The 16,385-nt window shown below is 33.8% G+C and overlaps 1 protein-coding gene across 1 annotated transcript in view; it reads right to left on the bottom strand.

The window, feature by feature from the left end:
• Nucleotides 1–16,385, bottom strand: part of LOC126973095 (DNA N6-methyl adenine demethylase) — a 138,745-nt gene that overhangs the window by 9,374 nt on the left and 112,986 nt on the right. The window contains exons 3-4 of the mRNA XM_050820227.1: nt 3,127–3,291; nt 180–264 (exon numbers count right to left, since the gene is read on the bottom strand). Coding sequence (XP_050676184.1) covers nt 180–264; nt 3,127–3,156 — 115 coding nt within the window. The 5' untranslated portion in view covers nt 3,157–3,291. The remainder of the gene's footprint in view (nt 1–179; nt 265–3,126; nt 3,292–16,385) is intronic.

Below are 16,385 nucleotides of genomic sequence, written 5' to 3'. Positions count from 1 at the left end.
GGTTGGTTATAAAATAATTTCCATATATACAATTGCTAGTTTATTTAAACCAGTTACATATTACCGGCTAATCCACTGTCATTGTTAATAAAAGTTTCTTGAAAGGTTATAAATTCGTTAGCCAATAAAGCGAATGTATGATATTATTTGAGTTGGTGAGGTTAGTGTGTCTTACTTACCTTGAGAGGGGTCTGTTTGCCAGGTAGTTGGGAATCTGTTAGGATCCCCCGCGTAGAACGGCATCGGCGCCTGTAACACAATATACTTCATTACGTTATTATGCCCTTGAATACACAAAATATAAGATACGTATGACGAAGAACTAAAGTTTAATACCAAAAAGGAAGCTTTATAGCAAAAAAAACCAAAACTCATTGTCTGAATGTTTCTTGTGATTTGGGTTCCTGTTTTGAATCTGATAAACAATATATTAGTTTGGTATTATTTACTTGTTTTCATATTGTATATAAGACTTATACTAAGCAGATGTTCTACAACCTTCTGGTATTGAAGAATCTTCTTGTGCTATATATCAATATTCATATTCTAATTCTATTTCAAATATTTTCATTCCAAATAGGATATTAAATTATTTATTGAACGTCAAAAACTACCCATTCAAAAATTTATGTCTCTGATCTGAAAAGAACGGACGCAAGAAACTCAAAGGACTTCTTCTTTTTTTATAAAATAAATGGCCTGGCGGCGGTCGCTCCATTCTCAAGTAATTTATGTTATAGTTATGTATTTTCTGGGGCTATGACTACATACATCTACTATACATCGCCTCACGTAAGACTTACTAGGCATAACACGTTTATGTTGGTGCAAACATTATAAATATTAGAACGTAATATTCATTGAATAGGAAATAAGAGCATCTCATTTGTCCAATTCTGAGCTTAACCGTTGGTAATATTAGGCGGAGCTCTAGTTTTATGGGCAGTACCTAAAGAGCTTGAGAGCTATTCTGAAAGTGTTTTTTTAGAAGAAGTTTATGCTTTTTCGTAGCTACAAATTTATAAATGTTTACTCACCGTTTCCCAGGATTTCAAACAGTATAAAGTGAAATATGGTTTTGTAAGACAATTTTTTATAGCTGCAATGGTTTTTTATACAAAATCTTTGAAGTGCACTCCTTTAATCTATTAAATACTCAACTAGTCACATACTCAATTATTATTGAAAGAGAATTTGTGCGCAAAGCCGTAACGAGGGAAATCCCGATACTGAATAATTAAGCGTTTTCCTAATGCTCAAAGCAAATGTAATGAAATGCTTTGTTGTACGATTATGTACTGTAATTCTAATTTTTCAACTATGAATGTAAATATATAAATAAATACGTATACTTAAGTAGTTTGACATAGGTTATGTCGGTCGAGGCTGTTACTCAATTGTTAACTATAAGGTCATTTTACTGACTCGCTGTTTATTTACCTAACGAACAATGAATGGTGTAGCTATTTTCTCATGGTTAATGTTATTTTGTTTTATGATTTTTCAAGACTCGTTGTAATGGATAACGTCAAAAACTATTTTACCTAATTTAAATATTATTTCACTAGTATACTAGTAACTTATACTGTATTTTATCAATAAAATATTAAGGATCCTTAATAGTAAATTGCAATATTGCATGAATAGTAGTGGTAGTTGGTTTGAAAAACTTTGCTGTTAGAAAGAGTAAGGCGTTACATTTTTATTTGTTATAGGCATTATTTATATGTGGGAGGCTCCTTTGCACAGAATGCCGGCTAGATTATGGGTACCACAACGGCGCCTATTTCTGACGTGAAGCAGTAATGTGTAAACATTACTGTGTAAGTGTACGATGCAGTACCGGTCAGGATTCTTGAAAAACCCAAAAATTCTGAATGGCACTACAATTGCGCTCGTCACCTTGAGATATAAGATGCTAAGTCTCATTTGTCCAGTAATTTCACTAGCTACGGCGCCCTTCAGACCGAAACACAGTAATGTTTACACATTAAGTAATGTGTAAACATTACTGTAACATAAGCAGTCTTCACGGCAGAAAAAGGCGCCGTTGTGGTACCCATAATCTAGCCGGCTTCCTGTGCTAAGGAGCCTCCCACTGGTAAAAAAAGGGGTGTATCTTGAATATACATATATCACTTCACACTATACTATAGTTTCAGAAATCGTATCGCCATTTGCTCACATTACAAACTTTCAACTTTTATTAAAGTCGTAAGGTCCTGTGATAATTAGTTTAAAAATAAATATATAATATATCAGTTTGTCTATTTGTAGTTTATTATAAAAATAAAATAATAAACGAAATGATTTTGTAACAGGTTTCCTTGGAGTATACAAGTATTTAATTTCTTCACCTGTGCTAATTAATATAATTGGAACGCTTATAACGTAAAACGTTTTAAATTTCAAGCTATTAAAATATATATTGAAAATATAATAACGTTTTGCACACAAACGATGTATAAATAAAGCTTGGGAAGCCGCTATTTTTAGAAGTCATTTCTTGTGCATATTTTAAATTAATATTATACTAAATGAATTGTTTTTAAAAAATATTACGTCAACGCTTTTTACAGCTGAAATGCTATTGAATTTAATTATCACGAACCTTTATCTAGCTTTACTTCAAACGTATAAAAGAAATATATATTAAAATCTAACCGATGGACCTCTAATCAACATCTAAATTTGGCGGTCAGAAGACAGAAACGAGGCGTTTTGCAAGAAATTTCTTGCCTCGCACAGCCAGTTTGTGGAATCAATTTCCGTCTGCTGTTTTCACGAACCGATACAAGTTAGGGACCGTCAAGAAAAGAGCATACTCCCACTTTAATGGCCGGCAACGCATCTCTTGACACCTGATGTTGCGGATGTCAGGGCGGTTGCCTCACCTCTCCCCGTCTCGTGAGCGTCTCGCCCGTTTGCCCTTTCTTATATATAAAAAAAAGAGGGATTCTCGCCGCCAAAGGCTGTGTATAGTCTTGGATTATTCCATCACGTTTGCGCTCGTGATGTCATCAACGGGATCGACTAGGGCGTGTTGTTGTCTTGAAAGCACCTTGGAGTGTTGAGCTATGGTGGACAACTCAAGGCTGTGGAAGTATATAATATGGGGAGCCTTACCATCGGTTGTGTGGGATGCTCCTGCTTCATGGTGGGTGTGGTAGCAGGCGCGGGGCTAGGTGCTGCTGGGGCGGCAGGCCCGGGGGATGCAGCAGCCGGCAGACCGGGGCTCAGGCCGACGGGGGCTACGGCCGAGCTGCCGAGGGGCTTGCGACCACGGTAGCTCTGGAATCAGATATGACAACATTCAAGAACCAGACCAACAAATAGCCGTTAGAAACATTACAGAGTACACGAATGTTGCGACCGCTAGATTAGTGTACTTCAGTTATTTTCACAGCATCATGACGTACGGTATTTTACTGTGGAGTCATGCTGCTGACATTGATATAGTGTAAGCTCTGCAAAAGAGAGCTGTTCGTGCTATATATCAGCTTGGTTATAGACAGTCTCTCAAAGAAAAATTTAAAGAAATAAATATTATGACTGTTCATTGGCAGTACATTTATGAAAATTTAATATACGCTCACAAAAATCGTCACCTTTTTGCTCTTAATAGTGATTTTCATTATTATAACACTAGAAATAAGGGATTGCTTGTAACTAATTCTAGTATGCTTCATAAGATACATAAAAGCTTTAAGGGTAAGTGTTAACTTTTATAATAAAGTCTCAGCCCCGCTCCTTCTCTCTCAGAGCGCCATTTGTTTTCGAAGCGGTACTAGTATCTAGTATATTAGAAATGACATCAAAATGAATTCTAAAGGAATCATTTAGAGAAAATAAATGCCTTTATGCCAACGATATTACAATTCATATACATATTCTCCCATACAAATATATTTATATACATCTTAATCTTAATATATATAAATTACGTGACACGTTGTTTATCCGCGATGGACTCCTAAACAAATGAACGGATTTTAACTGGGATTACTTCATGGAGATTTTTTGACAAATGGTTTGACAGTTCTGCTGTTAAACAATTTCGTTTTAACAGCAGCGAACATATTTTAGGATATAAATCTTGATATTACGAAATATTATTGACAAATTCATAAAAAAACAGTTTATTATTTATTATGTACAGAACAAAGTCTGTCGGGTCAGCTAGTTATATATAAAATATTGTTATATAGTCGAGAAATATTGCACACGAACTAAAATCTACAGCATTTGAGCGATTAGAAAAGAAGACGAGCACTAAATGGAACGACCACTTAATGGAATGACACAAAAATATCGACAAATAAATGGTAATATTGCTGTAGAAAGAGTACAATTTTACTTTAATATTTTAAGTGGTTGGCACCGTCATGATATTGCAATTTATATTCATATTAATACTACTTCAGCCCGTAGCTCGGAACGTGAAGTAGCTGTGTACAAAATTTCAATAATAGTTTCGAAGTGAAAGAATAACAAACATATATTAACATATAACATATATTAACATATATTAACAAGCATGTATGAGATAAAGGATGATACTACTTTTTAGTGGCTTGCGTTTCTGGACACTTTTTAAATTCAACTTTTCCAAATTTCTATTGAATTTGCCTTTCAGTAGTATACTTCAGGAGTTTATTTATAGCACCGGCAGTTGTGGCCGGGTTAGAAGTAAAACCGCGCAAGCTGCGGTCAAACTCGGTTTTGCGGTCAAATAGCCGTCCGATTTGGCTCGCCAAGTTTGCGGACATTTGTGCAACAGGAGTTATAGGAGTCAGGCTACATTTATTAGACAATCTGCGGTAGTGATTAATCAAAAAAAGTAAAAGTCAAATACGTAACCCTCAAGGCTGAACCTTGAGAGTTACTAACAAGCGAGCTGATAGTAAGTGTTAACAGAGGAATGATGGCCATTCCACGACAGCATTTAATAATTAATATCAATAAAATTAATTAATTTATAATGGCCATTTTTGATATGAATATTGATGATGAACATTGTGGTTGCAAGAATGATGAACATTGTGGTTGCAATAATAATATATATATCGTCTTCAGAAACCTAGTTAGTAGATTTTTTTTTTATGAAACTAAGGAACGAGACGAGCAGGACGTTCAGCTGATGGTAATTGATACGCCCTGCCCATTACAATGAACTGCCGCTCAGGATTCTTGAAAAACCCCAAAAATTCTGAGCGGCACTGCAACTGAGCTCGTCACCTTGAGACATAAGATGTTAAGTCTCATTTGCCCAGTATTATAACATGAAAAAAACAACCCAAAGACTTTGCTGGTCTTCTATCGGGCCATTCGATGGATAGCGATAACGTCAATTAAAAGAAAAGATAATTTAATTTCTTTATTTTTTCATGTTAATTACTCTTTGTAAATTAATACATTGTTGATGTTCCGCTGTGAGTGAGTTTAAACTCCGGTAAGATAAGAGTCACATTCTAAATGTTCTAATGATAATGACGAATAAGTCTTTTAATGGTATATATATTCTGAATAATATTTTGTTCGGCTTTTGCTTCATGAACAACATTTCCAAAGTCACAATAATCATTTTTATCTTATGAAAAACTCTCAAAAATAAAATTAAATTCATTTTTACCATAACGTAAAGTCTATAAAGCATAAGCAGGTAGTCATGAATTTAAAACATTATTATATTTTCTATTATGAGATTCCCTTTCAATTTCTCAATACTATCGTATTTAATTTGCCTCACATCAGTAAACATTTCTATAATGTATTGTTGTTTCCGCACCGCTGAATTCTGACATTTTGCACAAGGTATTAATATCTTTTAATATTTGGCACAAAAAAGGGAACAAAGACAAACTTATTATTGCAAACGAACTTAAGAAGGTATACGCTTCTAGGGTTTCGTGCGGGAAGTTTGCGTAAACAAAAACTCAGTGTTAAATTATTACAATACATCAGTGAAAACATTTTTTCTGAGATGAGATACACAGAGAAAATTTCTGAAAATCATTGTAATGGGACCAATGTGTAGACGATGTTAATAGTTGTTGGACAGAACATTTCTCAAGGAAAGTTAAAGTTTCCTTTGTCAGATCAGAAAAGCTAAAATAGGTGTTCTCCGCTCCTCGAAATAGCGGCGTGAAAATGTAGACAGATGCAAAATTTTTGGTAATTAATAATGTGGTAAAAGCGCGTATGTATTTATACTTAAATACCGCACTCATATTCAAATATGTATTGTAAATAAAGGCCTTACAAAGGCCATTATTAAAACAATACAGTATTGTCGAGGACACAAGTTGGCCTGTAAACTTAGCTTTTGTTTAACACAACAACACAAGCACGCTGTTCGTGTGTAATTCAGATTTATCACAATATCTGCTCTGTTAAATAAAATAATATGCTCACAAACGAAAATGTCCTAGATCTCGTGATATTTTGCAAATTGGTTGTTAGACAATAGAAGCGACTTAAAAAATGAAAGAGTTTCTTAATTCGACTGCATTTTTAAATATTTTTGTTACCTCATATATACTCCGTTTATGGACCGATTTCAAAAAAATGTTTGAAAAGGTTTTTAAGCATTTTAGAACTCCAATTTTAAAATACTCGTTCATATACAAATTAAGGGTATAATTTACTTCTTTGGTCTTCGTTTATCAATCAGTCAGTGCCCGGTTAAAATTCCGGCAGGTGCAAACATTCAAATGATTAATTTAAATGTTTTTTTCCGAGTCATGTTTGTATGTATGTATAACATATAAAATTTATTGTTATGTTATTATTATAAATAGTGGAATTTGCAGTTTTAGTTTTTTTTATCAAGCATTTTATTCGACAGCAGTAATACTAATAAAAAGGTTGTCAAATTATACGGCTTATGAGACACATGACAGACGGACGGAAAGTCCCCGTTGGGATTGAAAGCAAAAATTTGACCAGCCATATCATGGTTGGACGTGATATCCTACCAAGCTGGTATTCATCATGCATGCTACGATTCGATATTACTATTATGTTCTCCAGAGGCCCTAATTCCACCATATTACATTACAAGTAAGAGCAATATAATTGAATAGGAAGGTTATCGTATTGTGGTCTGATTGAGTCATAACCTTCCACTTGGGTCTATTATGTTCTTGAATTGATCACATCCGCTCATCATATTCTATTGATTTCGTAAACATCTGCTAGTGTGCATTTCATATACATTTTTTAACTTTATTATCTCCAGTAGATTTAAAACTGCACCTATACATATCACTAATAAGCTCTTGTAAAATTAGGGAGTGGCCGAGTTTCTTGTATTTTATTCTCGCGCGCTCTACTTTTACCAAAGATGGTAGATTCAGTTATTGAAATGAAATATTTCTAATGAGGATTCAAAAGCGCTTACTTTAAGCTTTTAAAAAAATATATTTGACTTTGAATAATATTGTAATCAAGTTCGTAAGACACGTTTAGACATAGAATTTGGTAGTTATGGAATTTTAATTGTCAAAATTCCAGCTTTTTGGCTATTGGTATGAGGACAAACAGTGAGGTGTAGATAATAGGGTTTCCGGCACATAACATCTTAGCCAATCTTGACGAGAAAAAGATTTCCACTTAAGCATTGCAAGACGTATATATATATTTGCTACGAGAAAATCATAGTGCGATAACTGTGTAATAGGACATCAATCTAAGAACAGATCTAACACCGAAAATGGTTCCGGATGGAACACTCCATAGGGATTCTAATTATACCTTTATCAAAGCAAGCATTCTTGGAGTCCATAAGGACAAATTTTATGCAGCTTTGCAGTAGTGGAAACAAAATCTGGATGAGAATTGAAGACGACCTCTGTCTTGGAGATACAGGCCTTTATTCTAGTATTTTAAAGGCCCGTGACGCTTTTTTCTTTCTCAAGGGCAGACGTGATTTCTAGTAAAAAATGTTGATAACTTGAACTTGTATGAACAGTATTATCAAATAATTTTGGGGTGATGTATATGTTTTTACAACAAGATCCCAGAAAATGTTCAAAACAAAAGTATTACGTTATTCAAAAGAATTGTTAAAAAACGTCTGTGTGGTAAAGGCTACTATAACATAAATGACTTCCTTAATGATACCACAGATTGGGAACGGAGCGAACGCCCTCAGGCTATTAAATAATAAGTTTAATTGTACAATATTACGTTGTAAACATATTTTAATGATAAAAAATAAAAGCCCGCTGAGTTTGTTACGCCCATTCTTCTCAGGTCTGAGGTATCCGTTTAGGAATGGGTGGTAGTTTTTGACTTTCAATAAGTGATGTCACATCCTATTTTGAATAAAAATATTTAAATTTGAACAGTAGTATAAAATTATTTCGTGATTATCATAAAGTGGGTCGAGTCTCCCGCTAAGATTAATAATAAATCTCCGAATGTGGCAGCGAGTCCCAGTCGATACTACTCATCACTGCGGCGAGCTGCACGTGTTTCCAGAGGCATTACCATCCTTGAGCTATTTTGAGGCGATGCTATCAAAGGTCACATCCATTTGTTTACGGTACAGCTAGTCAACATTTTCATAAATATTTAATGTTAATTATTTTATTGCTTTTTTAATAATAATAACACGTATGTTCTTTACGTCTAACTTTGACAATATATGTCGATAATATTACTTTTCTGTTATAATTTCTTTTTTTTCCGATTCACTCCCGGCAAGACGACTTTTCTGATTCGTACGAGAGGCTAAAAGCGAGCTTTTCATCAAGGTGGGAAAAAAATCGTATATGCACCACGTGGGATAAGTAGGACATTGCCACCCGCGATTATTATATTCCGCGGGTGAGAATGACTTACTTTTCTCCCAAGGTGCGTAATATACCATTCTTTTAGCTGAGTTTCTTGTGCTCGTTCTTCTCAGATCTAAAGCATTCATTTCCGAATGGTTAGTTGTTTTTGACTTTCATTAAGTGATTTCATATTCTATTTTGAATATGTCTGTATATACAAGGTGTAGGTACTTCGCCATAACGTTAATAACACCAGTATTTTGAAAAAAAAATAACCGATTATCCTCAATTAAACCGACTGCTGATATTAAGATGTGAATTTCTACTTGATAACTACACGACTTTTTGAGAATCCTGTAATTGTTACTTTTTTATGTTCATCAAGTTAGGTACTGAAACCTTAAAAAAAACATAATTTGAATAATTAAAAAGACCACTCTTTAATAAGTTTACTTTTTAAAGGAGAGATTTTTTTTTCATTTTTGCAAACTTTCCTATTACAAACAAGCATTTATTCAAGGATTGGGTTTTAATAAATCGAAAACATAATAGTTTTTTGCAAGTGTGCTGAATGCATATCAACTTGAGCCCAGTGTAACATAATTAAAAAATCTCGAATAATCTATACTAATATTATAAAGCTGCAGTGTTTGTTTGTTTGTTTGTTTGTTTGAACGCGCTAATCTCTGGTACTACTGGTCCGATTTGAATGATTCTTTCAGTGTTGGGTAGTCCATTTATCGAGGCAGGCTATAGGCTTTGTTTTTTTTTTTTTTTTAAATTAGGGATCCGTAATAAAATTGCTATTTTGTAACACAAGGTGTAAAATCGAAACCCTATTTTTGCGTGCGCTGCAAAAACTATTGACAATGGAACAAAATGATGTACAGGCTATAATATAGGCAATATTTTATTACTTATAAAACTATCGCGTGAATTATACTTTATATGGCAAAACAACGTTTGCCGGGTCAGCTAGTTTTAAAATAAGATTCTTCTTCGTCTCGTCTTCTACTTTTACTTTCTAACAACGCTGCTGTTTTAAATAGATACCAATAAATAATTTAGAACACTGATGTCAAGCTTATAGAAAGCTTGAAATAAAAAAACCTACTTAAAATAATATTAGCACCGTGATCAGACGAAGTGAGATATAGTCAGAGGCGTACATATCATATAGGCAATTAGCCTACCTCGTTATAAGCCTAAATAAATATAGCACTAGTGTTAAAGTTAATTTAGTTTAATTTGGTTCTGTTATTTTATTACCAAACTTCTATTGAACACCCGCTTATAAATTTTTTCCATACGCTAGATACTAAATACCTACGCAAACTTTGCTTATAGACCTGGATCGATAACTTTTGAAACTAAAAAAATAATAGTTGGATGAAACCCATTGACGGACGGATGGATGAAAATATAACAAAAATAAATTACGGGCGATCTGAGGTCGGGAAGTGGAAAAGGGGGGGGGGGGGTGTTTGTGTGAAAATATGAGAAATGGTATATCTCGATTTCGGGCAAAACTACAAGTCCTATGTCAAAAAGTTAAATGGCAAAGTTGTAGGTAATAAAAAGATCTACAACTTTTGTTTTCACACTTGTTTTAAGCCCATCAAATCTAATTAATTTATCTCGTAGCAGCAAAAATATGGATTATATGATATTATTACAGAAAATTTTGTTATATTTATACATTTTTGTTATCTTATTTTCCTTTTCCAATAAGTTTCATCCTATTATTTATTTTTATCACTTTTTATCAATAATAATCACTGTGCACTGGTCTATTATTCCAAAGCTCAACTACGACTAGTTAGATCCACAGTGCACGCCCCTGGATTTATGATATAACATGGTTTAATGTAATTACAATGAAATATATTATAGCAAGAACGTCTAATTCTAGCAACGAGTACGTACCGGTTGCCAGCGACCAAACAACGAAAAGTTATAAACATCACGCGATAAATTATTGTATTTGTTTGACAATTACCGTCGAACGAGTTTACGTTACGCGTGACCGTATTACGGTATTACGTTTATGACAAGCGTCGCTTTCTACAAATATCCTGTATTGCAACATTTAACAGAAGCTTTGTTGATTGTTGTTAGAAACAAATAATAAACTCAACAGTTTTTATTATTGAAGTGAAAATTTCTTTCGGTGCGCTGATCACTTTATTTTTTGGTAATTAAATGAGACTTGCTTGAGAGATGCCGGCTAGATTATGGGTACCACAACGGCGTCTATCTCTGCCGTGAAGCAGTAAGTATTATTGTGTTTCGATCTGAAGGGCGGCGTAGCTAGTGAAATTACTGGGCAAATGAGACTTAACATCTTATAGCCATAAGGTGACGAGCGCAATTATTGTTGCACTTAGAACTTTTGGGTTGTTTTAAGAATCCTGAGAGGCATTGCATTGTAATGGGCAGGGCGTATCAATTACCATCAGCTGAACGCCCTGCTCGTCTCGTCCCTTATTTTCATAAAAAAAAGACTCTGGAGTCACTTTCGTCTCTGTAACGATAAATTTATGTAGTAAGTTCGGCTCGATTCGAGTAAAGGTAAATTTTATATTATATTTACATAATATTATGTTGTAAATGTTATTACATAATGAATATGAAGAATTACGAAAGAAACTACCGTGTGGATTTATTTATTTAAGTATAAAAGAGCCTGTAGGTGCCATGTCATATGTCATGGCTATGTGTCTCACAGCACCATGGTCCACGAAAGAGTGCTGCTGGCTCTTAAGCCACGCGTTTTTTATACTCTACGTGTCTATGCAACGTAATATTCACTAATTTCAGAGTTCAATATGTTCGATTCAATTGAAAACTGCACACGTATCAAAGACTAATTCTTCGAATAGTGTATAGTTAACCCGATATATTCGTAGTTTCATAACAATTAACAGATGCTTTTGGCCGACAAGTAGCAACTTTCAAAAAGCAACAACAATAATAAAAATTCAAATCGGCGTTTTCCCTTTAAACATTTTGTAGATGGCTGAATAATATTTTTGTAATGAGCCGGGTTATTGTCGGCGGGGTCTGGGGGGACGGGAGGGAAAGGCACTTTGGTAAAAATATTACCTTCCCCTCGCTGTAATATTTGCATACGTTTCTAGGGTAACCATATTTTCATTGTTTAATTAAAAACGTATAAACATTTATCTTAAGAATGTACGCGTATTTAAGTAAGTTATTCTATTGTGTATTTACATGTTATTAAAGGGTGTTTTTTACTTAGCTAAGATAAATTTTCATTGTTAGGTAAAAATTTACCGATGCTAACTTTTGACGCAAAAGGTAATCACACTTCAAAATATTTCTATAGAGTGTCTCCATCGAAAAAGGGGGGCATTAGACTCCCGTTTTAGTTCGATACACGAGAAATAAATAGATTTAAAAAAAATCTTTGTTTGGTATGGAAGAGGAAGACATTCGTGTATATGGTCGCCTGATAGGAAGTAATCATCCACCTACATTTGTTTGCAACACCAGAGGAATCACAGGAGCGTTGCCGGCCTTTTAGGTAGGTGAACGCGCTTTACGTGTTTGTACCCATGATATTCTTGAAAAAATCGAGCACAGAAGTTTATTCTAAAGTTTGCTTAAACATTGTAAAGAGTTCTTTCTATATTTTTTGAATTCATTCAATTTAAGAAGAAATAATAAACCTAACGTGTAAGAAGTTAGCTAGGGTTAAGGCTTCTTTATAGATCTTGGTATTAAATTTTACAATTAATTACGAGACAGTATAGTGCAGTATTCAAAGACTCACTGAGCACAAATTTAAGAAATATAATAAAGCTTCTTTGAAAGAAAAGAAAGAAGGCTTACTATACTGCCTGCCTGTGCGGTTGCAACAGCAAGCAGTTGTTGCCAAATGCCATCAATGTTTAAAAACATTCATGCCTGTTACATCTCCTTCATGCTAGGATTTATTATATCTACTGTGGTCACTCTTCTCATGCACTCCTTGCCGAAGAAGAGAACAGATATGTCGACGTTAGCAAATATATCGTCATATAGAAGTAATAACACTTGCAGTGATACTATAGCAGATTATATTGAGGATGATGATGCATGGTTCTTGTCTGGTTCTGCGCAGGCCACCTACATTGTTATAGTATTATATTAAGTATGTTTAGCAATTTTGTTTTTATGATTTAAAAGATGGCCTGTGAGTTTTTTTATCAGTTCTTCTCCCCATGTCAAAGCCCCATTACGAAGTGATGTAGCTTCATGTTGCAATAGTCAATATCTTATGTTACTGTGGTGAAACGCTAAACATCAAGATTTTGAAAATGAGGATTGGTAAAATTTTACAGTTGTTCAGAAAATTTATTGAATTAGGCGTTACTTTGCGGAAATCCATAGTTATACAAATGATCAGTCTCGTGACTGACTTTGACAAGACAACACGTCCAGATGTCTCGTGTAGAGGCGAAACACGTGTCGAATTGTTTTAAAAACTATTCGCGGAATTAGCTCTAAAGAAAACTTAAATCATTTGTATAGCAATGTTCAGGTCAAACAGCCCTTCTGGAAACCAAAGCGACCACACACGTACTGGATTCTCGACTATTCGAACAGCTCTGCGTTGGCTGTCAAATGTCAAATGGTTTGAGCTGACACGGGAGTGGACCAGACGAGATGATAACAAAGGTTACGACCGTAAATTTGTAAAGATGACGGGCGCAGTGAAATGTATTGCATTAGTAACTAGGTTACGCGTGTGTAGTAATTGCTACGTCTTTGACTATATTCTCACTGTTTCAGGCAGATAATAAGAGGGTACCATCTGTTCGTTCTGACACTCGTTTCGGAAAAATAACTTAATCCATTAAAAAATAATAATAACAAAATATATTAAATATTTAATGCATTATCTAAGCGACACGATAAAATGCATAAATTATAATAAATTTGAAAATGTCCGCTGTGCCATCCTTTGACGAAATTTCCCTATAAAATTTCATCGTCGATCTTATAGCGAGATTAAATTTTATGCTAACATTTAAGAGCTTATATTCTCGAATGCATAATATGATGAAATTACGTTAGATACCTCTTCTATATTTTAATAACCTATATATTATATAGTTATTGAATAAAATACACTGTCTATCATTTTGTCCACATTTAATTTTCTATCTGACTCTGTTAAATTACTCTTAAAATTTCGAAATAAATTATGCCGTGTTTTTCTATGTAAGGCGTTACAGTTTAACAAACTCACATTCGCAATTATAATATTAATTAGGTTTGGTTAAATTTAAGATAATTACTATTCGTTTCTGTACTATTTCCTAGTGGTAACCTATCTACTATATTTGAAGCAAATTTCAGTATCTAGGAAGAATTTGGCACTCTTAATATGACCAATTCATTTTTTCTAATAACTCTTTTTTTGGTATATTTTTTTTTATTCATATTAAAAAAGAGTACAATGAAAACTTAAGACTAAGATGCACCACAGAAACCTGTGTAGGTTTATGCGTGGTGCAAATGCATCACTTCACTCACAACGACTGTACTTAAGAAGTATTTAAATATCAATATTTTATTTTTATACATAAGAAGGTATACTGTTAAATAACAAAAGATGAAATAAAAATATAAAAAAAAATAACTTATAAACATAAATATTAAGAACAGTTAACACCAGCCATTACATCCCCTTTTCTTCTTAGTGTATACTGCATATTTTTAAATGCGTATTTACACGAATTTTTATTTTATCTTCGAATTAAAACTGTTATCATCATCTAAAATACTTTTGTACAGAATTCAGTGTTGTTTAATGCGAATAATATGCTAATACACGCTTTTACTAACGAAAATAGCTTTTAAATTCGGTAAAATGATAAGGATTTTGTCTAGCAGTGGACGTCTTCCGGCTGAGATGTTGAAAAGGATACGATTCTAAAAAAAACTATGTGTTCCAATGTTGTTAATGTAATTATAGTATTTTGTAAGACTCTAAGCTCAATTTTTTTTCCTTTATTTTTTGTCGTGCAGAAGCTCCACGCGATATAAAAGATTTTAAATATGAGAATGTGCAAACTAAATAATGTCTACCATTGGCTCTTTCTCGTTAAGCAGTAGTCTAGTGTAGTAGAAACATTATTGTGTTTCGATTTGAAGGGCGCAGCAGTTATATTACTCGGCTTAATGCGATTTAACATCTTATGTCTCAGTGACGAGCGCAATTGCGATCAATCAGGGTTCAAAAAATTTTTTTTAATGAAAATAAGGGAAGAGACGAGCAGGACGTCGCGTCGAGTTGATGGAAATTTATACGCCCATTACAATGCAGTACCGCTCAGGATTATTGAAAAAATGAATGAAAAAAAAGGGTGAATGACTTCCGGTTCCGTTACTATTTATCATAAAAATATCTTAGACTGATAATTAGGTCCTCCTTGTCTACATTTGCTGCTCTAGGTGTAACCAAGTCGAATATATAAACTGGACGAGTGTGAGCCGAATTCTTACACGATTAACTCTGAACCATCGTACAATATATGACAGTAGGTAAGTACCTACTTTGTGAATGGTTTTGTAAAATATCAGCTGTCAAACTATTATGACTTATGAGATACAGCTCGCTACCCGAAAGGTATATTATATATGGTAAAATTCATAATATTTGTGAATTTATTATTAACTAGTCATCGGTAAATATGAGTTCTATTTCAATGAATGTATTACTTAGTTTCAATCTGAAAAGCATGGCGTGTCGCTTGTCGGCGATGGCGGTTTGGTGATTAATTGCTAAGGAGTTGATAACACTATCTATGTAGGTCGACGGTGGGACCCCTTGTCATTGAATCGCGTCATTGATTACGCGTTTTAAAATATACTTTACATCCGCTCATTAGAAATTCATTGAAAAATTTCGTTAAAATTCATTTAAAGTTATTTAGTTGCAGTAATATTAAATGTTTACGCGAAACCGAAAAATTATTAGAACCGGTTGAAGTACGTACATAACTCTATTCGGTTTTATGCTACTTTTGGTCACTATTAACAGTTTTTGTTAATTTAAGTTGATTACAAAGATTTTTTTGAATAGCATTAGTAGAATTTTTAAGACTAGTTTCTTTGTTTTGAAAAGTTTTTCCCACCTTAACCGCATGAGACGAGACTACATTTTACCATATAGCAAGTACGCTCATATCCGATCGAAATAATAGATATAAACTGTTTTTAATAGTATATATTAAAATCGGTATCAAACTTTGCTGGTTTGTAACCAAATTGTTAATGTGGTGGGTTAAGGTTTCTGGACCCCGATATAAATGGAGACAGCAACTATGATAAACTTTAGCTTTACAAGAGTACATACAAAGGCTCTTTTGATTTTGGTCGTCATCCTAGACCCAAATGACCTCATAATACACACTCAATTACATACATACAAACACGCCTTCCATTTGCCACGCTTTTGGCAAAGTTGACTGATTTTCTTCTAGCACAAGCCTTTCATACAATCTCTTTAGTTCTTGGTTTTCTTGAGACGCTTTTTAATACATTCCCGATTGATGGATCTACCTGATTTTTTAATTCGATATAAAAGTATCA

This window comes from Leptidea sinapis, chromosome 28 (genome assembly GCF_905404315.1).
Source record: "Leptidea sinapis chromosome 28, ilLepSina1.1, whole genome shotgun sequence".
NCBI classification, from domain to species: domain Eukaryota; kingdom Metazoa; phylum Arthropoda; class Insecta; order Lepidoptera; family Pieridae; genus Leptidea; species Leptidea sinapis.
The sequence above is the reverse complement of the archived record's forward strand: the minus strand, read 5'-3'. Positions and strand labels throughout refer to the sequence as shown.